Source organism: Raphanus sativus, chromosome 4 (genome assembly GCF_000801105.2).
Source record: "Raphanus sativus cultivar WK10039 chromosome 4, ASM80110v3, whole genome shotgun sequence".
NCBI lineage: Eukaryota > Viridiplantae > Streptophyta > Magnoliopsida > Brassicales > Brassicaceae > Raphanus > Raphanus sativus.
This window is the reverse complement of record NC_079514.1, coordinates 9,969,327-9,992,340: the sequence shown is the minus strand read 5'-3', so window position 1 is coordinate 9,992,340 and position 23,014 is coordinate 9,969,327. Positions and strand designations below refer to the sequence as shown.

The window sequence follows — 23,014 nt, the reverse complement described above, 5'->3', positions numbered from 1 at the left end:
ACAAAACAATGAAACCTAAAAAGAAATCAAGAGCTTCCAATATAAAAAACAAATCCAAGCGAGCCAAGATGAGTTATATACTGAAGAATGCTACAATAAGAATGTGTATATGTATCTCTCAAAATGGTTCTTGATTATTCATGTGACTGATGAAAGCTTTTTTTTAACATTCTAAGCTCGAATCGAACCGGGATTAACCCATTTCCAGTGATGCCGCTTCACGGTAACGGCTCGTGTTTCCTCCGCTGACTCTCCACCAGACTCATTCTCCTCCGTGCAGAAGTCTTCATCCGGTAATCCCTTAACCGTCGCATCCACCAAGTGCAGAACATAGCGCGCGGGTAGCCCAGGATAAGACATCGAGTTCTTTTCCTCCACTCTCCTACTGTAACTCCCCGGAACAATCTCGACCCTCCGTACGACATCGTCCTCTTCGCCATTATCGAAGATAGACCCGAGCTCTTCTCTAACCGCGCGATAGACGGCCTCGTCGGGCGTTTCGCCGGGCTTCATCTTCTCCGACAACGGACGAAACCTCTCGCGGACGCTCCCGTCCGATAGCTCCTGGCGACCTTCCACGAGGATACTCCCGTCTTTCCCGATCACGCGGACGGTTACGACGTTCACGGCGCGCACCGGAGGCGTGGAGTCGGATATCGAGGTCTCGCCGTCTGAGAGCTCGAGCCAGAGGTTGTGGACGTTTTTGGTCCCCGGCTTGACTCCCCAGGCGGCGAACGAGTCGGAAGGCAGACGCGGTTCGAGCCAGTCGGATAGCGATTGAGGATTGGCGAAGCGCTGCTGCGTAGGAGGAGGAGAGGGAGGAGAACGACGGGACATGACGGAGGATCGGCGGCGAGGAGTTGGAGGGGGAGAGAATCTGTTGGGAGGTTGGGAGAGGAGAGGTTTTGGAGAAGAGCAGAGGAAGAGGAGAGAGACAGCCGCGAGAAATATATCAGGTAGGGCGGAGGAGACGGTTGCGGTGCGAGGACGGTGGTTGTTACGGCGATTTACGAGAGGTGTGTGCGTAGGTGATGGGCCAATGAACATGTCAATGACCAAAATATCCCTCGGACTCTCTCAATCGTGGCTCATAGTAATACCTCGGAGAGGGCGCAAATTCTATTACCCAATTTATTGGTTTATTTTTTTAGACCGATTTTTCTACGACCAGAGAAATAAACATGAGGACGAGATTGTAAAAAGATGATCCTATTCGCATTTAAACTAGATTCTCTTTAAATTGTATAATGGGCCTTATACTTTACTAATTTTTTCCTTTATAGCCCCTATTAGAGTCTCTGGGCTGGTCACCATCTTATCGTAGTTTTAAAAGAAAAACTAAAACAAGACCAGGTCAAGCTTTTAAATTGTCTTAAGAGCTTCTCTGTTCTTCTTATATGTACTCTAAAACCTGCATGTACAAAAGATTAGTCGAGGCTTGTGTTATGGGAGTTTATGATTTGAAAGAATACATCCATGCAAACTTAACGAAATTAAAAATGTTTTTGACTCAAAGAAATCAATCAATGCATATAATGCCATTGCCATCTTTGTATTAGAGAAGTTTAAATTTGTTTCCAATGGAAATAAAAATGGTGAAATTTGTTGCCAAGAAAAGAAAAAAAAAGTAATTCAATGAGAGAAATTATTAGAATCTTGTTTCTTTTTTCATCTATTAGAATCTTGTTAAGGAAAATAATATTTTTTTTTAGTAATAAAAATGTGATATAGGAATAGCAAGAACAATGAATAAATTGATGTTGACAATTGACAAAAGTAATTAATGAAATTAATTTTGTTTGTATATTTTTCTTGACTTGAAAATATGTTTTTAATCAAATGAGCCTAATGTTCCAACTTTTCTCCGGTTCATTCTTACAAAAATCTTGCTCTCCAAGACATTCTTGCTTCTTAATCGTTTGGAATTCCTGATTAATAACGGGTTTGTATTATTATGTTTTTTATCCTTCAATCTGATTGTTATTTGATATTTATTTTACTATCCACAGATTCATCTTGTTGTGCGAATGATCATGGTTGTCTCGGAAAATGCTGATGTGGTGAAAATGGACTCTTCTGGTCAGAGTCAAGACAATAACAATGTCTTAGAAGCTGATACGAAGCCGCCATGTTTTGATGATCAGAAGATCCCTGAACCCGATTCCTCTGTTGAGACATCAAACCCAACAAAGGACCAGAACAGTGACGGGACTCTCGAGAGTGAGATAAGTCGTTTGGATAATAAGTTTTCTAAGTTGAATCCGATGGCTAAGGAATATGTTCCATATTCACTTGCTCAACCCCACTTTGGGTTTGTGGGTAATATGGTATGGCTTGACAACAATATCGCAATGATGCAAGCTATTCCTGCTGTGGAGAATGGCCATTTTGATCCAAGGGTATGTAAAGATATATATCATCTCTGAGTTATGGCCCATATATATGTTGGATTTGTTATGTTTCATGCAATGCCTTCTAAATGTTTGACCAAAATGCTTATGACTCTTTTTTTTTGTTTTTACAATTTTAGTTTAAGAAAAAGGGTTAATTACTCAAGTTTTGATTAAGCTATAAGAAAATCTGAAATGTTTTGTCACACTTCAATGTGTGAGTATAATATATAGTTGAATGTAAGGGTAAATTTTGTGTTGTTATATTTGAATAGCCTGTTAGAAAAATGTGGTCTTACTGTTTTAATACAGAGAAGGAACTTTGACCAAGGGAAACGATGGACGAACAGAAAAACAAGCTTGGCTCAAAATACAGATGAAATCAGGAGAACTGTATATGTCTCAGACATTGATCAACAGGTCTGGAAAAAGTTTTTCTGTCTTCTTAGAAGTAATCTGATAAAAATATATAAGCAAAGTGCCCTCTTTGTTTATCTTTCTGCAGGCTACCGAGGAGCAACTTGCCTCTCTCTTTCTTTTTTGTGGCCAGGTACTTTAAATAATCTTCCAACCACTTTGTTTTATAAGCTTTAAACTCAAAAGTCTCATACGTTTTCTTGTCCATCTTTGTGTTTAAATCGAAGGTTGTTGATTGTCGTATTTGCGGCGACAGTAAATCTATTCTTCGTTTTGCGTTCATTGAGTTCACTGATGAAGGTACTTCTACGTCCAACTGTCTCACCACTTGAAATATTCTTCTTGTGTTTACTAATCAGTGAAGTAATGTCTCAGAGGGAGCTAGGTCTGCTTTAAGTATTTCGGGTACTCTGTTTGGGTCTCATCCTATTAAGGTTCTTCCCTCCAAAACAGCTATTGCCCCTGTTGACCCGAGTTTCCTCCCAAGGGTAAGTTGAGTTGTTGTATAATCTTAGGCGTTAGTATCTTTTGAGATTAATGCCAATTAAAAATCTATAGTTCATTGAGTTTATGTATTGATACTTTCTTTCTTCAAGTCTGAGGAAGAGCGCAAGAAATGTGTGAAGACTGTCTACTGTACTAATATTGACAAGGAGGTAATCTTGATTTTCATTTCCTAATCACTCATGATGTTATTTGGCAAAATCTCTTTTACATTTAGTACTTGTTTGCCTCAGACTAATCAAACAGTGGAGAAACTCATCTGTTAATCTTATTTTTCGTTTTTTTCTTTCTGATGCAGGTCACACAAAGGGAGCTGAGACATTTCTTTAGAACAGCCTGTGGGGAGGTACATGTTTGGTTTTGACTATAGCCAATTGTTTATACTATAAGATATGCTGTGTCTTTTTTTTCATTTTGTATCATATTTATTTCTTTTTAGATTCAACATTTAAGACTTCTTGGAGACTATCATCACCAGACCCGCATTGCTTTTATTGAATTTACCCTGGTGAGTTCCTCTTGTCTCTTGCCGGTCTCTTGATAAGTTACTTCCACGTGATAAAAGACTTTTTGAATTTCTATTTTTCATGTGCAAAGTATACATAGTTTGATCCATTTTTTATAATCACTTAACTTGCAAAAAAAAAAAAAATGCTGTTAACAGCATGAACTTGATTCTGAAGTTTACTTGATCAGTTTAGAATATTTCACTTTATAAATGTTTCATCTTTGTATTTCTGTTTTGAATTTCTATTTTTCATGTGCAAAGTATACATAGTTTGATTCATTTTTCTTATAATCACTTAACTTGCAAAAAAAAAAAATGCTGTTAACAGCACGAACTTGATTCTGAAGTTTACTTGATCAGTTTAGAATATTTCACTTTATAAATGTTTCATCTTTGTATTCATTTTACATACATGATGGATCTTTTGAAGTAGTGCTCGTTCTTGGACTACATGTCTTATTAATAATATCGTCTACACCCTGCAATAATGTTCATAATCCACTATGTACTGAATTTTTGTTTGGCCTAATGAGGCAAGTTTGACCCTAATCAACTTTATAACGCTCATTGATTATTTTTTGTATGTTGCAGGCGGAAAGTGCAATCTCTGCTCTTAATTGCAGCGGTGTTGTCTTGGGTGGGCTCCGTGTAAGGTAGGTCAATTACAACATTTTTACCTTTCTTGTTCTTTACTGTAGACTTTCTTTTACAATGAGCTCATTCAGTTGTAGGATGTTTTTTTGCTAACTTATGCAGAATCAATGTTGCATGCTAGTTGTAGATATTAATAATATGATATACATTTAATCATGTATAACACATCCTCTCGAAATATCTCTTGTTCCTTGCTCAGTATGCAGGATTGTTGATTTGTATTCTGCCTCTGTTTATTTAGTGTTCAGATGATATTTCATGTGAGAAACAAAGATTCATACATGACAGAGAACACACTTTGTTATTTTTTTCTTTTGATTCTGTTTGGGGATATATGCATGGTTATTTCTAAAGAGAACACATTTTGTTAAAAATCTTATTAACCTATTTGTGTGTTTGAACTTTTTTTTTGGGTATGTTTAGGTTGAAATTATGTTGTGTTCTTTAAAGTTAAACAATACATAGTAAAAACTGAGCACAGTGAGACTAATATTTTGCTCTTTTCTTTCTATGTGTGAAGGGTAAGCCCGTCTAAGACGCCAGTAAGGCCTCACCCCAATGATTTAACTAGAGTTTAATCACAGCCCGATCACAGAGATAAGGTCAAGAAGAGAAAGAGAGAACAAAACTCATTTTAAGATATACTTAGTCGTTTTCTGTTCGTATAAACTTCCTCTTGTTTCTTTACTTGGCAGGTCTCTTTAGATCCCTCAGAAACTTTAAGCTATAATTTCTCCTTCTTTGTTTTTGTTCTTGGAAACCTCTCTTTGGTTATCTTTATGGGACACTTAAAATGATGCATGTTGGATACATATCAAATCGTTTCACTGGTCGTTGGTGTTGTTTCTGTTAGATTTTTAGGTGAGTCTATATTCTCTGTGAAAGAATATTATTTTCTTGGTTAATTAGTTTTGTTCTACTTTTTCTTTCAATTGATAATTATATATTTGTTCGGAAATAGGATTATCTAAGTTAGTTTATCAAATATTTAAACGACCCATACGAAGATACTTGGTCACACAAAACCATCAACTAAAATAAGGGCCTTATATTTTGATACTATAATAAGTAAACCTACAATATATTTTATAAATTGGGAAATCCTATATACTTTTTAGCTGTTTTTTAGAAAAAAAAAATCAAAATTGTTGGTTGGTGGTTTGATATTTTCAGACACTCTTTTCCATAATTGTTATGCACTTTCCTTCAGATTCTTTTGGTCTAGTAATTTACAGATTCTGTGTTTTTCCATCACAATATAGTGTACAATTTAAATTATTTTTTTCTTTGCTTAGGTAGCTTTATTGATTTCTAAAACCATTTAAATAAAATTAAAGTATATATCTTGCTTTTAAATCAATTTTTATAAATTATTTTTTAGTTTTTATAATCAAAAGTGTTAGTTGGTGTTGTGAAGATTTCAGTCACTCAATTTCCACAACTATGATGCATATTTTACTTGTTAGATTCTTTTGGTTGGTGTTTTAATGATTCTTTTCGTATAATATTGTAAAAAAAACATTTAATCAAATTAAATTATAGACTAGACTTTTAGATTGGGTTGACTGACTTAAACTGATTTGTTTGAATTGAGCACCCTTTGGCAAAACTACAACCAAGTCTGAAACCACAACTAAAATTAGGCACAATACATATGAAACTTTTAGTTGACATTATTTAAGCTTCTATTTGTAATTTTTAAAGTATAAAATCATACTTCTAAAAGCATAGATCATATGTTTCAGATTGAGACATTAACCTGTTACGTAGAAAATAACGTATTCAAACGTTGAAAAGCTCAAATGGAAACTCAGAACAACAAATGTCAACTTATCAGACCGTTGTCGGTTCACCGGTCAATATAGTTGGGAAACGTATAAGACAAGTTACGCGCTCAAAGAGCATACGCCACGTGAAAATATTACTTGCTGCACAGGCAAGTTCGTTGACAACCAAATTACGGAGCCATACCCAAGTAAACGATCAAACCGGAATGCGTGCGGTTAATAGAAGAGTGTTGTTATATAAATAATATGAAGGGTAGCAAACTCTGTATGTTTCTGGTTTATTAAGACTTAGCCACCTTGTTTGAGGTTATGAACCGACGACCATAACGTCTTGCATGCATCGTTATCTTCTTTTTCTTTGCCTGCATCGTTATCGACTTTTCTTTTTTTCGTAATTTGACCGGCAACTATTTGCTACTACCTTATTAAAATAATAGTACAAATATACGAACTTACCATTAAAATAACTTGTTAATTACATTCTAATGCTACTAAAAACTCCTAACTTCTAGTTTTATTTTCTTTTCTTTTTTTCTCAATAAAAACAACCATAATAAACACCCCTAAATTTATTTTCAAACTAATATATACATACATCAATATCAGTAAATAACTGCTCTGGAGTCTGGACCTGACTTGTGAGATGTTGAAATTTAAACTTGCTTATCAATGTGTATCAAGACGGTTTAAACCGGTTTATACTGAAGATGATGCTAAGCCAATAAATACGATATTCACCATGATTCAACTATTTGATGGATAAATGACACAACTATCTGATGGATAAATGCGATATTCACCATGATTCAACTATCATTAGTTTAAACTAATAAATACCAGTAGTATCAAAGCAACATATGGCGACACTCAGGTTCGTGGAATTGTGTCAATCCTACAAAATAATTGAATTAGTACTAACTTTCTATTAATGACAGAAACAATCATTAATTAACTATCAAGTACAATTTTTTTAAACACCTCAAGTACAATTATTTAAACGGACATATTCACCAAAATATTGTAAAGACTAAATATAGATAGATTCCAAATTTATAGCCAGTGTATATATTTCTGTTTTATATAGATTTTCAAATCTTTTGAAAGGGAAATAAGCAAATGTCCTAATAACATAACTTTACATAATAAATAATAATAATAATAATAATAATAATAATAATGAATTGAACTCAAAATAACAAACAAGTTATTCCTCAAGTAATTATAAACTAAATTATATCTAAATCTACAACCAGTATGCGTTGGTCTATGTGCTAAAAGGATTTTGGTCGGAATTACTGTCACTTGAGTTTGATTCTCGTTAGCCATCTAATTACGTTTTTAAAAATAGGATAATTAATAGTCTTCAGATGCGAAACCGGATTAATCTTTTATCCTAAAAAGTTTTAAGAATCTTTAGGGTTATCAAAAAAATTCTTTTATAATTTACAAAACACACAACTGATTTTAGTAGAGCAAAAAAAGATGTAACATGCTTTTTCAAAAAAAAAAAAAAAAAGATGTAACATGTAATGCATGCATGACCCCTAAGAAAGACAGTAAATGAAAAAATTAAGGACAATTAAAAGAGAGAGATTAATGACAGTAGACATTAAATGGTAGTTGGAGTGTTCACTGTTTTCAACTTTGGTGTCGCTTTATCAAACCACAAGAAACGCCTTCTCCTTTCTCTTCTTTTAAAAATCTTTCTTCAGAAGCTCCTCTCTTCCTTTGTTTATATATTTTCAAAAAATAAAAATTAAATTAAATAAACTGTTGTAACTTGAGCTCCTCACCGTCCGATTCTCTGACGATCAGTCAATTTGAACCTCCACATCCAACGGCCATGGGTCACTGTTACAGCCGGAACATCTCCGCCGTCGAGGAAGACGAGATCCCCGTCGAGGCTCCGAATCAGCCGACGGAAAATCATCACCGCCACGCTTCCAACCCTCAGTCACCTCTCGCCGCCGGAGCTCCGGAAGTCAACTCCTACTCCGTCAGCCCGTTTCAGAGCCCGTTGCCGGCGGGAGTAGCTCCGTCGCCGGCGAGAACTCCGGGAAGGAAGTTCAAATGGCCGTTTCCGCCGCCTTCGCCGGCCAAACCGATCATGGCGGCTCTGAGACGGCGGAGAGGCGGCACGCCTCGGCCGCGGGACGAGCCGATCCCGGAGGACAGCGAGGACGTCGTCGCCGGAGGAGGAGGAGAGAGCAGCGGCGGCGGGGGAGAGAGGCTGGACAAGAACTTCGGGTTCGGGAAGAACTTCGAAGGGAAGTACGAGCTGGGGAAGGAGGTGGGGCGAGGGCATTTCGGTCATACTTGTTGTGCTAAGGCCAAGAAAGGCAAGATGAAAGGACAAACGGTGGCCGTCAAGATCATCGCCAAAGCTAAGGTCTGTTGTTGTTGTCACTGTTCATTACAGAATCACTTTACGTCATTGGTTTTGTTTTTTTGTTTTGTTTTTTGTGCAGATGACATCGGCTTTATCTATTGAAGATGTACGGAGAGAAGTGAAACTGCTGAAGGCTTTATCAGGACATAGGCATATGGTTAAGTTCTACGATGTATACGAGGACGATGATAACGTCTTTGTTGTTATGGAGTAAGTTATCTTTTAGTGTAAAACGTTAATACACTTTTTCATTGCTAATAATCTGATATATATATTCAATCTTCCCAGGTTGTGCGAAGGTGGAGAGCTGTTGGATAGAATTTTAGCTAGGTAAAAATCTCAAGAGTACACGTGTCTTAGTTTTGTAATTTTGTATGTTTCTTTCGGCCTTACTGCATTGGATATTGATTCAAAAAACTTGTATTATTATTATTTGCCTTTGCTGCAGAGGTGGTAGATACCCTGAAGTAGATGCCAAACGTATCCTTGTACAGATATTATCTGCAACTGCATTTTTTCACCTCCAAGGTGTTGTGCACCGTGATCTCAAACCGGAGGTTAGTACACAAGTCTAAGCTTTGTCTCTTACCTACTTATGTTTTTTTTTTTGCTTATATGGTACCACATCTGTGTTCTGTATCCAGAATTTTCTCTTTACCAGCAGAAACGAGGATGCAATCCTCAAGGTCATTGATTTTGGCTTGTCTGATTTCATTAGATACGGTAACGATCTATATCTTTTGTTTTTAATTACATGATTCTGCATATATTGTAATATATATTGTATATATTGCAGACCAGCGTCTGAATGATGTTGTGGGAAGTGCATACTATGTTGCACCTGAAGTACTACATAGGTCGTACAGCACTGAAGCAGATATGTGGAGCATTGGTGTCATAAGCTACATATTACTCTGTGGAAGCAGACCTTTCTATGGAAGAACAGAGTCTGCGATTTTCCGCTGCGTGCTTAGAGCCAACCCTAATTTTGAGGATATGCCATGGCCTTCGATATCTCCTACTGGTAAAGGCTTCGTGAAAAGGCTTCTCAACAAGGACCATAGGAAACGAATGACTGCTGCTCAAGCCCTAGGTTAGTTCAAGAATATACACATTGATACATGTTAGCTGAGGTTTCTTTGCTTTCCGTTAAGAGTTGATAGTTTATGATTCTGTGTGTTTGTACAGCTCATCCGTGGTTACGTGATGAAAACCCTGGTTTGCTTCTTGATTTCTCGATCTACAAGTTGGTCAAGTCCTATATTCGTGCCTCGCCTTTCAGACGATCAGCACTTAAGGTACTTTCTTGACTGATCTTTCTTATGGCTGGCTGTTTCGTATCTTGATCTTCTTCTTGTTTCACTTGTTAATCTTTCAATAGGCTCTCTCCAAAGCTATACCCGACGAGGAGCTTGTGTTCCTTAAGGCACAGTTCATGCTCCTGGACCCTAAAGATGGAGGCCTGTCTCTTAATAGCTTCACTACGGTCAGTGTGGCTTTCCTGATTTAGCAATATCATTTTGAATCTGTAAACCCTTCAACCCTCTCCCTAGCTTGGATTAGTGTTACAACCAAAGCTGCATCTCTATATGCATTAAAACCTTAAAACTCAAGATATGCTACTCTGATGGAATCAAGGAAATGTAATTTACTAAATAGTTACTAATGTAAGAAGTAGAAACCCTGCTTTAGAATGAAACAAACTAGTGCGTATCAAGAAAATATAAACCCTTTTTGAGTGTAACTGCAGGCTTTAACAAGATATGCTACTGATGCAATGATGGAATCAAGGCTTCCTGACATTTTAAACACGGTAACACATCTCTAGTTATATACTAATTCTATCTTTGAGTATATGAGTTTATGGGTTGGGTGGACCAATTATAGATGTAAGATATCGTTTTCATGGTGGTTAATAGTCGAAATGATTGTAGATATTGCGGATAGCATGAATAAACGAGAGCTTTTCTTTAACATTTCTTCACGAACCATTTGAATTCCGCAATTGTTTTCATCTTTCTTTCTTTCTTTCTTTCTTTCTTTCTTTCTTTCTTTCTATCTATGAAGATGCAACCATTAGCGCAAAAGAAACTGGACTTTGAAGAGTTCTGTGCGGCAGGGGTCAGCGTTTACCAACTGGAGGCTCTTGAGGAATGGGAGCAGATTGCAACTTCAGCATTTGAGCACTTCGAGCAGGAAGGGAATCGAATCATATCCGTCCAAGAACTTGCCGGGGTATGGATCCTAAATCAAACCTTGTATGAGATAATTTGCTTAAGCACCATCATCTCTTTTGTAAAGATTTAAAACATATATATATTTTTTTTTTTGATGTTGGGGCGTGATTTAAAGCAGGAGATGAGCCTGGCACCAAATGCATATCCTCTGCTCAAGGATTGGATCCGGAGTTCGGATGGAAAACTGAGTTTCTTGGGCTACGCCAAGTTCTTGCATGGTGTGACGGTACGAAGCTCGAGCTCAAGACCTAGGTGACACATCGTCATGACAAAAGTCTTCTAACGTGTGATTTGCGAATCAATTCTTGAGAAACTTCCAAAACGACGTCGTCGCCGTCAGAAACCTTGGGGGTTCAAAGATGCAACATAAACTGGAAGTGGAAGGTAGGTGCTTTCTTTGTAAATGATTCTTTGAGCATTCTGTTTTTTTAAGAGGAACCAAACCAAAAAGAAAAGAACATATTATATAGGAAGAACTTGGAAAGGTGTTGTTTTTTGGTTCGGTTTGCATAATAGATTATACTTCTCAATGTTTTTTTTTTTTTTTTTTTTTGCTAAAGATACTTCTCAATGTTGTTTGGTGCATTCCTAAATGCTAGGAATCAATAGAGAAGCAGTTAAGTGAATTTCTTTGACCTAACAAAATGTATTACTAAAACGTTGCTACACAGCTTCTTTTTTTTCGTTGCTACACAGTTCATGTTAAAAGTGAGTGTAACCGACAATTCTGAGTTCGGTACAGAACATGTTTTACATAAAGAAAATATGGTAGAGAAAATTGAAGTTGGTAGTTAGAACTTCCCTTAAATCAGTCTACTCGTGAATTACTCTGTAGAATCTAGTTCCCATATTCAGAAAGTATGGTTCAATTTTCCAAAGTAAATTTATGTTGTAACTACTTTTGTTGGCAGATATATATAATAAATTGCAGAGTAAGTTACATTTGTTAAACATGTGAGAGAGAGAAAGGAAGAAGCTAAACAACCAATACATGAAGATGACAATTACAATTAGCTCTTTCCTATTTGTCACCGGTAGAAGTCCAATCCCACTTTAAAATCATTTTATCTTAGATTGGCCTCGATTCCCTTCTCGACCAGGCAGGTCCATAACTTAGCAACCACTTGTCGAGAATTTTGAGGAGGACAAAACTCATTCTTTGATTTCTTATGACATATGATACAAAATGAACATGTAAGCTGTAAAAGAGATGGAAGATTTTGCTACGTCTTTTTTTTTGTTTTATTAAAAGTTGTGACAAATTGTAACGATGATTAATATCTTGAGTGAAATCACCTTGGATTCACTGTTGATTTCCAACTTTGAGGAAATTTTGAAACAAAAAGCATAATCCATCATTTGATTTCATAAAGTGTTTGTAGGGCATATTCTCTTGCAGAAGCGGACAAAAGTAGTTAGTAGAAAACAAAAACAAAAAAAAAGAGTGAGAACGACAATACGTCCAGTGATAATCCCATGCCACAAAATTAAGTCACGTTTTCCACCTAACTCAAAACTCACAAGCAGCTCCTAAAACCACTCGATCTCTATAAGAAGCAAGAAACCCCAACCCTTGACAACATATACAAACACACACACACACACACACTTATAGGCAACGATGACAGAAGCTAGGCATAGGAAATGGCATAAGTTTCAGACCAAGGATGAATTGTCGGTAGCAATGGCTAAGTACACTGCCCATCTCTCGGAGAAGTTCTGTAAGGAGAAAGGCATTTTCACTGTTGTTCTCTCCGGCGGTGGCCTCATCGACTGGCTCTGGTATACAAATCTTTTCCATTTCACTCTCATCCTAATTTTTTTTTTTCGTAAAGAAAAATCTAATGATATATGATTGTTTAATTAATCAAATGTTGCAGCAAGTTGTTGGAACCTCCCTACATAGATTCAATCGAATGGTCAAAGTGGCACGTCTTTTGGGTCGACGAGAGGGTTTGTGCATATGAAGATCCAAACAGCAACTACAAACTCGCCATGGATGGTTTTCTCTCCAAGGTTTTATTATTTTTTCGATTAGTTATCACTTATAACAAGTGTAAATATAGTGTATATATATGTATTATTTCGTCATGATAATAACATTTTTTTTCGAGTTTATTTAGGTTGGGATTCCGAATAAGAACATCTATGCAATCGACAAACACTATGCCGCTGATGGTAACGCGGAGCACTGCGCGGCGCTCTACGAGGAGTGCTTGAGGAACCTGGTGAGGCAAGACATAATCCCACTATGTCCAAACGGAAAGTATCCTCAGTTCGATCTCCAGCTTCTAGGGATGGGTCCTGATGGCCACATGGCGTCTCTCTTCCCGGGACATCCTCAGATCAATGTCAAGGACAAATGGGTAACTCACATTACCGACTCTCCTAAACTGCCACCAAGGAGAATCACATTCACTTTACCGGTCATCAACTCAGCTTTGTACAATCTTATGGCCGTTTGCGACGACAACACAGAGCAATGTGCACGCTCCATCGCTGATATCTTTAAGCACAACAATCTTGCTTTACCTGCTGCTCATCTTACTGCCCAAGTCGAAACTATGTGGTACCTTGACAAAGCAGCTGCATCATTGCTTTAGAGAGCCAACACACATTAAATAGTGTGTCCTTTACAGTAGCAATAATAATCTCTCCTGTCATGCTTTGTGGAGCTTGTTGTTGGAGTTTGCTTGCATGTGTGTTAAATAAACGGCTAATAATGCATTTTGCGTATTTACTATACGTACCAAAATGTATTGAAAGGCCGATTTGTTGTTTATGTCTATTTATGTATCTTGTGTTTGAGTCACAGGCTATGAGCCTGTGGTATAATAATAATAAGTTCTTTCGAAATTGTTATTTCATGAATGATGATGGTATTTTAAAATTTTATCACTAACTATCTCGACTTAGACATGATATCATTAATTCATTTTGTTTAGTACGAACTCTATTTTTGTGTGTCTAGAAATTATAGTAAATGTAATGAATGGCCATGTGTTATCTGCATGGCCATGTGTTCTCTGCAAATGGGGTATTTACATTTACACATGTATTCCTTCCGGTTGCTATCTCTTAGCAGTTTGATGAGCTGCATCGCTATGTGTTCTCTTCAAATGAACAAATGTGATCTCTGGCTCTCTGCATGCAAAAGTAGAGAGAAACAGATAGAGAACTAGAGAACACATTGCCCTTCATTATATTACCTATTTGACAATTTCTTTCACATTTTTATTTATTAATTCATTATTTTTGAAATGATGAAAGAATATCTCGTTTTCGTTAAACTTAACCTTTTACTAGAAAAAAAATATTATCATAGTGCAGTTTATTTATATATTAAATATTATTTTTGTAGTATTGCATCAATAGAAACTGAATAGTTTATCTATCATCAGTCCTGTCTCTTTTTCTTGAACAACATCAGTCCTTTGTCTCAATCTGCACAACCAACGTCACTTGTACCTCTGACCACGCTTCAATCTCAACCATCAGGAAAGCTTGGTCCTTGGCGTGAACCAAACTCGGTTCGGTTCGGTGCAATATTTTCCTTCTCTCTTTCGTAGACGCTAAATAGATATATCTATTATAAAACTTGGGCTTTGTATGATATAACTTTGGGCCCATTAAAAATTGGCCTACGAAATCCTAAGCGCTGGTGTCGTAGCGCCTCCTCTCTCTCCACACACAAAAAATATATAAACGTTTTTGATTTTCTCCGTGTCTGATTTTGATACCTATAGTAGTTTGTTTCAGCATTTGTATCTTTCAGGTTCGTCAAATTAAAGACCGTTTCACGTACTTAGAAGAAACTTGAGAGATATAACCGTGAAAGAAGGTTTAAAGATTCGGAATCCATAATTGTATAGTGTTTGTTTAGTGGATTTTGAGTGAGCAAGTATAAACCATAATTCTGTTCAAATTAATTATATAATTGACTTGCTAGGATGATATGGTTTTCGTCTCTTTGATTATGATTTTCGAGAACTAATGAGTATTTTTTTTAATAATCCTTATCCAGTGCCATAAGAATCACGTTACTAACTCAAAGGTCACATCCACCTCCTAGAAGCACTCGATCTCTATAAATAGCAAGAAACCCCCAACCCTTAACAATATATACAAAGACATGTTTTTCTGAACAAAACACATTCTTAATATAGGCAAGGATGGCAGAAACTACGCAGAGGAAGAGGGAGGTGTTTGCGACCAAGAATGAATTCTCGGTAGCAATGGCTAAGTACACTGCTCATCTCTCGGCCAAGTTCTGCAAGGAGAAAGGAATTTTCACCGTTGTTCTCTCCGGCGGTGGCCTCATCGATTGGCTCTGGTCTATAAGTCTCCCATTTCCCTCACCTTCTATTTTTTTTTTTTTCTTAAAGAAAAATCCAGTGATATATAATATGCTTTTACTAATAATATGCTTTTACTAATAAAATGTTGCAGCAAGTTGTTGGAATCACCATACAAAGATTCAGTCGAATGGTCAAAGTGGCACGTCTTTTGGGTGGACGAGAGGGTCTGTTCACATGAAGATCCAGACAGCAACTACAAACTCGCCATGGATGGTTTTATCTCCAAGGTCTTATTATTTATTATATTTTCGATTACTTATCATTTATCACATAAAAAGTGGTTTCATTATTCATATCCATTGATAGGCCGTGCAAAAATATCCTCAAATCTTTTGTTTGGTTAAAATTTAACCACGTGTATTTAGGTTGGGATTCCGAAGGAGAACATCTACGCGATCGACAAACAATGTGCCGCTGATGGTGACGCGGAGCGTTGTGCGACGCTCTACGAGGAGTGCTTGAGGAACCTGGTGAAGGAAAAGATACTCCCACTAAGTCCAAATGGCCAATATCCTCAGTTCGATCTCCAGCTTCAAGGGATGGGTCCTGATGGCCACATGGCGTCTCTCTTCCCGAAACGTCCTCAGATCAATGAGACGGACAAGTGGGTCACTCACATTACCGACTCCCCAAAACCGCCACCAAGGAGAATCACAATGACTTTACCCGTCATCAACTCGTCTTTGTACAATCTTATGGCCGTTTGCGACGACAACACAGACCAATGTGCACGTTCCATCGCTGGAATCTTTAAGAACAACAATCTTGACTTACCTGCTGCTCATCTTACTGCCCAAGTCGAAACTATGTGGTACCTTGACAAAGCAGCTGCTTCATTGCTTTAGAGAGCCAAACACATTAATAAATGCATGGTGTTCTTGATATGAGTAATAAATCTCTCCAAGTCATGCTTTTGTGGAGCGTGTTGTTGGAGTTTGCTTGCATGTCTGTTGAATAACCGGCTAATATTAATGCATTTTGCGTATTTACGTATAGTACGTACCAAATGATTTGAAACTCCGATTCATTTATTTTTTTCTGTCTTAATGTAACTTGTGTTTGAGTGACTATGACACTGTGTTATAATAATGTCTTTCGAAACCGTTATTTCATTAATGGTGATGGTATTTAGATTTTTATCACTAATTATCCCGACTTAAAGATGATATGTTTGGTTAATGGCAATACCACCATGGTTACAATTTGATTTTCTATAAAGTACATCGGCATTTAATCACTGCCAGCAAAAAGAAAATTAAAAATAATATAATTGCATATGAAAACAAATAAAAAGGTTCTTACAATATTATCTTTTCATATATATAGTAAATTTACCACAATTCTAGCTGCTTTTTGCGTGTTAGTTATCAATGGCCGAGCAAACTAGCCTCTTGATGTAAGAGTTCTATGTGTCTTTGAAAAGGATTAAGAGGTTGAGAATAAGATCATGGTCTATGAATAGAACACCTATTGTGGAGAAATATAATTTTGTTAATGAAAAGTAAACAATTATATTTATACACACACACATATATATATATATCTCATATATATATATATATATACTATTCAATATTAATAATTGTATAGAATGTATAATACAATGATAATTCTTCTCATAAAACCTTCAGAACTACCATTGTATTATACATTATCTACAAACGACTAAAAGTACAATGAACAAAGATGAGATTTTTTTTTTTGATCAAAAAACAAAGATGAGATTAGTAATTAATAACTTAAGGTTAAAAGAGAAATCTATGGTGGCTTTATCATAATAGTGCAAGGAGACAAGAATGGATAACCCCTGAATTGATAACAAAATGTATAATTTCGTGTTCACCACTGGAGATTCACGTGAGGGCTACATAAGCTTTTCGAAGAACTTTCTTATCGTTGGTGAACTCAAAATACCAATTATCTTGATGGCCACGTGGCGTCTCTCTTACCGAGACATTCACAGATCAATTAAAAATGGCCACATTACCGACTCTTGTTGATGTAAAGATGTCCGCCTTGAAGTAGTCGCTGACGTAGTTGCTGAAGCAGACGTCATAGTGAGTGGTGAAGACCATGTGAAGTCGAGATGCTGAGCTGGAGTCGTGTAGACTTGGAGAGCAAGGGACTATCTTGAAGTAGTCGCTGACGTAGTTGCTGAAGCAGACGTCATAGTGAGTGGTGAAGACCATGTGAAGTCGAGATGCTGAGCTGGAGTCGTGTAGACTTGGAGAGCAAGGGACTATCTTGAAGAAAAGGCAAAGAGGAATAAACTTGGGGAGCAAGTTTATGACTTAAAGGAAGAGGAATAAGTGCATTCTAAGAAAAGGAAAGTTGCACTTATTGATATGGAAGATGTCCATATTGTGGTTCCTTGGAGACTAGGGTTTCGGGAACGTGGAGTTAGTATAAGATAGCTATGTGGTCGTCTGTAGAGAGACAGAGACACAGAGGCTGATCTTATAGAGAGAGAGAAGCGCTTGGAAGTGTTCTGGGTCGTGCTGAAGCAAGGGCTGAAGTACTTGACGGTGGAGAGACATAAGCGGGTAGCTTAGGAATTGTTCAGTAGCAGCTGTTAGGGTGTTAACAGGCTAGCGAGGCTGATTAAGCAGAACTTGTAATTGAGTTGTACAAGGCGATTTCTAATAAAGCTATTGGGTGTGCTTGTGTAATTGTCTCTCTTGGTTTACCTTCTGCATTACTTATTGTGGTGTCATCTTTGCACTTACAAGTGGTATCAGAGCGGGGCTCGATAGAGTTAACGACTTAGTTTCGAGTAGATCAAGGTGAAGATGGACACGGTTATTTCTGTGCAGAAGGCAATCGTGTTGAAAGCGGACCAGTATGGTCATTGGAAGGCTCGCATGAAGCAGTTGATTCGAGGAATCAATGAAGATGCGTGGACAGCTGTGGAGACTGGTTGGGAGGAGCCTACCATAGTCACAGCAGATGGGAAGAAGCCTAAGCCAAAGGAGGATTGGTCAGAGGCAGAGCGCAATGCATCAAAGTTTAATGCAAAGGCGCTTTCGACGATTTTCGGAGCTGTTGAAGTAGAGCAGTTCCAGCTGATTCAGGGGAGTACTTCAGCTAAAGAGGCGTGGGAGATCCTGCTGAATTCGTTTGAAGGAGATGATAGTGTCAAGAGGACACGTCTGGATCGTCTTGGGTCGCAGTTTGAGAATCTGAAGTGGTCAGATGCGGATACGGTGGCGAGCTTCAGTGCCAAACTCAGTGCTATGGCGCATGAAGCATGTGTACTTGGAAAGAAGTACAAGGAGAAGAAGCTGGTGAAGAAGTTGTTACGCTGTTTTCCAGCAAGGTTTGGAGCTCAGAAGGCGGTCCTAAATATGACTGCAAACACGGATGAGCTCAAGTTTGACAAGGTTGTGGGTATGCTGAAGGCGGAAGAGATGGAGACAGGCAGTGGTTCAGTGTCTACATCAGGAGGTACGCCAGGGAGTATAGCCCTTGTAGCTGACAACGAAGTTGATAGACTTCGGAAGGTTGAAGATGCCTTGGGGTGGATAGTCAGGAATCTTGGAAAGAGGATGAATCACCCTGAGGAGATGAAACAATATGGTCGCCAGGGAGGTGATCGTGGGAATGGCATAAGGAGAGGAAATCTCAGATGCTATGAGTGTGAAGGAGTTGGTCATATAAGGGCTAACTGTCCGTTGGTACAACGAAGAGAGCTCAAGTGCTCTGAGTGTAGAGGTGTTGGACACACACGGCGTGAATGTCCAAACTCAAGGAAGGATAAAGGTAGTCCATTGCAGTCGTCTGATGAGTCAGAGTCTGAAGAAGATGGAAATGTGAATCTTGTTGCATTTGGTGCACGCAAGGAGGGATCTAGTGAATCCTCTGGTTCAGATCTCAGCACAGATGATGAGGAGTATCACGTGCTGCTTAACAAGTGGTTGAGGGTCAAGGATCAGAATCTGAGATTGGAGGATATGGTTTTGAAGCAGAACGAGCTGCTTGAAGAACTTCGTGAAGAACTTGCGGCTGTGAATGAGAAATATGAGTCTCTTGAGCAGAAGGTTAGCAGAGTGAAGAAAGTTGCTACTGGAGAAGTACAACAGAAGGAGCTGTCACATTTCGTGCATGGGAGCACATCAAAAAGTGGAGCCAAAGAAGCTTGTCAGGAAGTACGTCGGGACGTGCGACAAGGAGTACGGCAGGAAGTTCTACAGCGCGGGGCTGTGAGTAACAAGCCGAAAGTGGTACATCAGTGCAACAACATGAAGGTCAGACAGGGGGTTCTGAAGCATGGGTGTGCAGCTGGTACGAGGAAGGAGACTGATCGGTGCATCAGTAACTGTGTCAGGCCAAAGAAGAAGCAACATCGGATGTGCTGGTGGTTCTGTGGGAAGGTTGGACACAAGAAGGTGGAGTGTTTTGCTCGTGAGAAGAGCAGAAACATGACCAAGAGGGTGAACAAGACGGTCACTAAACCCAAGAGGGTTGAAGAGGTGTCTGTAGCCAAGAGTGGCTTACTTGATTAGATCAAGGAGAAGATATCAGAAGAGGGATGCAGCTCTGGTAGGAGTGATCTTGAGGAAGATCAAGAAGCATCAAGTCTGGAGCTAGGACACGGAGTTGTCCGTAGCACAAAGGGGAAGGAGATCGAAGTGCGTCAGGAAGTGATGCGAGAGGATCTTCAGGAGGGTGATAGCGAAATCACTCCAAGACAGTAGCAACGAGTGCAGAGGGCACTCGGGGTGGTTGAGAAGAGGCTCATGGTCAAGGAGACGACGCATGAAGGAAGCCTGGTCCTCAACAGAAGTGGGTCGAGAGGTAGCTCGACAAGTGCGTCAGATCGTGATACAGTACGTGTAATCTATTCCGCTGCAGCAGAGGCTGTATCATGATTACGCATGGAGTAGCAGACGGGTGTGTCTGTAAGGCTTGACATCTAAGCATCTGTTTTAGCTTAGTATGCAATCAAGCAGGGGGAGAATGGTGACGTTCTGGTCCAAGGAGTGCATATCTCATGGGGGAGAAGAGCATAGTGATGGACGTCCTGAAGTAGATGATGCTTGTCTCATGGGGGAGAAAAGCATGGTGTGGTGCACATCTCGTGGGGGAGAAAAGCACAATTGGCGTGGAAGTTTCCAGGTGGGGAACGTGGTTGTTGAACCAGAAGAAGGTTGTGCTTGATCGGCACACAAAGCTAAAAGGGGGAGATTGTTGATGTAATGATGTCCGCCCTGAAGTAGTCGCTGACGTAGTTGCTGAAGCAGACGTCGTAGTGAGTGGTGAAGACCATGTGGAGTCGAGATGCTGAGCTGGAGTCGTGTAGACTTGGAGAGCAATGGAGTATCTTGAAGAAAAGGCAAAGATGAATAAACTTGGGGAGCAAGTTTATGACTTAAAGGAAGAGGAATAAGTGCATTCTAAGAAAAGGAAAGTTGCACTTATTGATATGGAAGATGTCCATATTATGGTTCCTTGGAGACTAGGGTTTCGGGAACGTGGAGTTAGTATAAGATAGCTATGTGGTCGTCTGTAGAGAGACAGAGACACAGAGGCTGATCTTATAGAGAGAGAGAGAAGCGCTTGGAAGTGTTTTGGGTCGTGCTGAAGCAGGGGCTGAAGTACTTGACGGTGGAGAGACATAAGCAGGTAGCTTAGGAATTGTTCAGTAGCAGCTGTTAGGGTGTTAACAGGCTAGCGAGGCTGATTAAGCAGAACTTGTAATTGAGTTGTACAAGGCGATTTCTAATAAAGCTATTGGGTGTGCTTGTGTAATTGTCTCTCTTGGTTTACCTTCTGCATTACTTATTGTGGTGTCATCTTTGCACTTACAACTCTCTCACCTCAATCCGCTACCAAAGAGAATTACATCCACTTTACCGGTCATCAACTCGGCTTTGTACAAAATTACAGCCATTTGCGATAAGGAACATGCTTATGCAGTCGCTGAGGTCATGGAGCACAACCAGAGGCGGCCTTGGCACAAAGCGGAAGAAGCACTTGCTTGCGGCCGTATTTTAAATAAGGATTTACCAGCCACAAAATAATTGTAAATTGTCTTTAGCGCATTGGTTTAATAGTGAGGTATGGTTCAGCATGTCATGTGTTCGAAACCATCTCTGTGCTTGATTTTTTTTTCCGGCCGTTTTTTTTGTGTTTGGCTTGTAGCCTTAAATAAACAAGGACCGGCTCTGAGCACAACAAACCTTTACCATCTGCTCCTCTTAGTGTTCAAGTCGAAAATGTTTGGTACCTTGACCAAGCAGCAGCTTCCATGCTCTAGAGAGCCACATATTAAATAGTGTTTTTTTAAAAAAATAACCTCTCTTAGTTGCTTTGTGAGACCGAGTTGGTGCGGTTTGGTTGCATGTGTGTTCACTAATTATCCGGCTGATGCATTTTTGCGGGTAGCCGATTTGTTGTGTGTGTGTGTGCCCCATGCTGCGACTCTGGGTTATTATAATATTCGAAAACCTTCACAATTCATGAATGAAGAGTGTTTTATTTTCTTTTTTATTGTCATTAGTTATCTCGATGTAGAAATGATCAATTGTGTGGCTCAAGAACTTCGACAACCATGTTATCAAAATCTTCTGTATACTAGAGAAATGGATGGCGTCATGGCGAAGTAGAGAACGGAACAAGTAACTATTCTCCATCGTCACTCATTCTAAGTACATATAAAATCTCACGTGTCTATGTGAAATAATTTGTTATACGAAGTACAGAGTCTCGGATTTTCCAATGAGAATGTTTCTCGTGGAGCTGTTGTTAATGGACAACTGCTTTAATTTTTAAAAGAGCGACAGAGTATTCAAATTTCTTTCTGACTGTTGATATAAAGTTTTCAAAGGTTCAAAGGTATACATATGGACCAAAATTTCAAACCTTAGGTTTATTTATAAGTGCGGATCTTTATTTTCTGGTCAAGAATACCTGCGGATCTATTATGTATATAGTAGTAGTGATTAAACAAGTCTCTCGTTTGTATCGATAAGGTCTAGACATCTAGTTGTTACATCTGTGTGTCTTAAATCTCTATTGTACTAGGTATGCCTTTTTCGGTTTAGGAAAGTTACTATTTCTATTAGAAAAAGGAAATGGGGTTTTTTTGAGGCTGTATAAATATGAGTCTAAGGGTTTGTAAATTATTATCACATCATTAATAAGAAACCCTAAACGGTTATTTGCCTCAATACGTTTTCTTCTTTATTCTTCTTCTAACCTAAACGACAACTGTTCACAACACTAGTCATGTGCAGGTAAGCGTGGAGTGGAGACAAAACAATAATCTAGTTGTACATTTTGTATTAGTCTTTTGTTTTTGTTTTACAGTATTTGATTTCCTCGTGGGTACTAACTAATTAATAACTAAATTAATATAGAAGACCATATCGATATCGTCATCGTCTCCCATTGTTTGAGACTTTGAAGACTTTTGCTTTAAAGGCTTTTAAATTTAATCTTACTGTTAAAACTTTTACTGTTAAAATAGTTTAATATGGCTTTAGAAAATTTAAAAAACATAGAATTGTGGCTTTAAGAAAAACAAACAACTTAAAGAACAAAATTAGTTATTTTGGTTGTGAGAAATTTAAAGGAGACTGTTAGAACTTTAAAGAATTTAAAACCTGATTGGAAATAAATTGACTTTAAAAACTTTAGAATTAAGCTAAAGTCTCCACAGCCATCACGATTTGATCATCAATCGTGTAGTTGTACTCTTAAACTATTTGATTACTTTTTTAAAGTAATTAAATAAAATTGAGAGCACGTTCCAAGGACGATTCTAGGCAG

General features: G+C 38.3%; 5 protein-coding genes across 6 annotated transcripts; 4 read left to right on the top strand and 1 right to left on the bottom strand.

Moving 5' to 3' along the window:
• Positions 1-16: 16 nt before the first annotated feature.
• Positions 17-1,181, bottom strand: LOC108855172 (uncharacterized). Its single transcript, XM_018628920.2, has one exon. The coding sequence runs from the start codon at positions 1,045-1,047 to the stop codon at positions 172-174; it is 876 nt and encodes a 291-aa protein (XP_018484422.1). The 5' UTR covers positions 1,048-1,181; the 3' UTR covers positions 17-171.
• An 846-nt stretch (positions 1,182-2,027) lies between these two features.
• Positions 2,028-5,189, top strand: LOC108852787 (polyadenylate-binding protein-interacting protein 13). Its single transcript, XM_018626269.2, has 10 exons — positions 2,028-2,399; positions 2,703-2,810; positions 2,896-2,940; positions 3,035-3,107; positions 3,183-3,295; positions 3,404-3,463; positions 3,610-3,657; positions 3,751-3,819; positions 4,411-4,472; positions 4,994-5,189. The coding sequence occupies exons 1-10, from the start codon at positions 2,028-2,030 to the stop codon at positions 5,049-5,051; spliced, it is 1,008 nt and encodes a 335-aa protein (XP_018481771.2). The 3' UTR covers positions 5,052-5,189.
• A 2,712-nt stretch (positions 5,190-7,901) lies between these two features.
• LOC108849610 (CDPK-related kinase 4) lies at positions 7,902-11,421 on the top strand. 2 transcript variants are annotated; one of them, XM_018623187.2, is made up of 11 exons: positions 7,902-8,649; positions 8,729-8,859; positions 8,938-8,979; positions 9,098-9,206; positions 9,294-9,372; positions 9,446-9,742; positions 9,838-9,947; positions 10,031-10,135; positions 10,400-10,462; positions 10,769-10,884; positions 11,005-11,145. In XM_018623187.2, the coding sequence occupies exons 1-11, from the start codon at positions 8,104-8,106 to the stop codon at positions 11,009-11,011; spliced, it is 1,605 nt and encodes a 534-aa protein (XP_018478689.1). In that variant the 5' UTR covers positions 7,902-8,103; the 3' UTR covers positions 11,012-11,145. The 2 variants fall into 2 exon arrangements, with proteins under 2 accessions (XP_018478689.1, XP_018478688.1); XM_018623186.2 differs by having other exon boundaries at positions 7,903-8,649; positions 10,717-10,884; positions 11,005-11,421.
• A 1,036-nt stretch (positions 11,422-12,457) lies between these two features.
• On the top strand, positions 12,458-13,742 carry LOC108848982 (probable 6-phosphogluconolactonase 5). The gene is made up of 3 exons (XM_018622461.2): positions 12,458-12,668; positions 12,767-12,902; positions 13,010-13,742. The coding sequence occupies exons 1-3, from the start codon at positions 12,508-12,510 to the stop codon at positions 13,487-13,489; spliced, it is 777 nt and encodes a 258-aa protein (XP_018477963.2). The 5' UTR covers positions 12,458-12,507; the 3' UTR covers positions 13,490-13,742.
• A 1,178-nt stretch (positions 13,743-14,920) lies between these two features.
• Positions 14,921-16,199, top strand: LOC108852813 (probable 6-phosphogluconolactonase 5). Its single transcript, XM_018626297.2, has 3 exons — positions 14,921-15,219; positions 15,336-15,471; positions 15,610-16,199. Exons 1-3 carry the CDS (start codon positions 15,059-15,061, stop codon positions 16,087-16,089), a joined length of 777 nt encoding a protein of 258 aa, XP_018481799.1. The 5' UTR covers positions 14,921-15,058; the 3' UTR covers positions 16,090-16,199.
• Positions 16,200-23,014: the final 6,815 nt, after the last annotated feature.

Bases quoted from the DNA above. Each gene is read 5' to 3' on its own strand.
- LOC108849610 (XM_018623186.2), top strand. From the start codon at position 8,104: ATGGGTCACTGTTACAGCCGGAACATCTCCGCCGTCGAGGAAGACGAG. The intron at 9,373-9,445 runs GTAACGATCTAT...TATATATTGCAG, and splicing joins GTCTGATTTCATTAGATACG to ACCAGCGTCTGAATGATGTT. The intron at 10,885-11,004 runs GTATGGATCCTA...GATTTAAAGCAG, and splicing joins CCGTCCAAGAACTTGCCGGG to GAGATGAGCCTGGCACCAAA.
- LOC108848982 (XM_018622461.2), top strand. From the start codon at position 12,508: ATGACAGAAGCTAGGCATAGGAAATGGCATAAGTTTCAGACCAAGGAT. The intron at 12,669-12,766 runs GTATACAAATCT...CAAATGTTGCAG, and splicing joins GGCCTCATCGACTGGCTCTG to CAAGTTGTTGGAACCTCCCT. The intron at 12,903-13,009 runs GTTTTATTATTT...GAGTTTATTTAG, and splicing joins TGGATGGTTTTCTCTCCAAG to GTTGGGATTCCGAATAAGAA.
- LOC108852813 (XM_018626297.2), top strand. From the start codon at position 15,059: ATGGCAGAAACTACGCAGAGGAAGAGGGAGGTGTTTGCGACCAAGAAT. The intron at 15,220-15,335 runs GTCTATAAGTCT...AAAATGTTGCAG, and splicing joins GGCCTCATCGATTGGCTCTG to CAAGTTGTTGGAATCACCAT. The intron at 15,472-15,609 runs GTCTTATTATTT...ACGTGTATTTAG, and splicing joins TGGATGGTTTTATCTCCAAG to GTTGGGATTCCGAAGGAGAA.
- LOC108852787 (XM_018626269.2), top strand. From the start codon at position 2,028: ATGATCATGGTTGTCTCGGAAAATGCTGATGTGGTGAAAATGGACTCT. The intron at 2,400-2,702 runs GTATGTAAAGAT...GTTTTAATACAG, and splicing joins ATGGCCATTTTGATCCAAGG to AGAAGGAACTTTGACCAAGG. The intron at 2,811-2,895 runs GTCTGGAAAAAG...ATCTTTCTGCAG, and splicing joins TCTCAGACATTGATCAACAG to GCTACCGAGGAGCAACTTGC.
- LOC108855172 (XM_018628920.2), bottom strand. From the start codon at position 1,047: ATGTTCATTGGCCCATCACCTACGCACACACCTCTCGTAAATCGCCGT.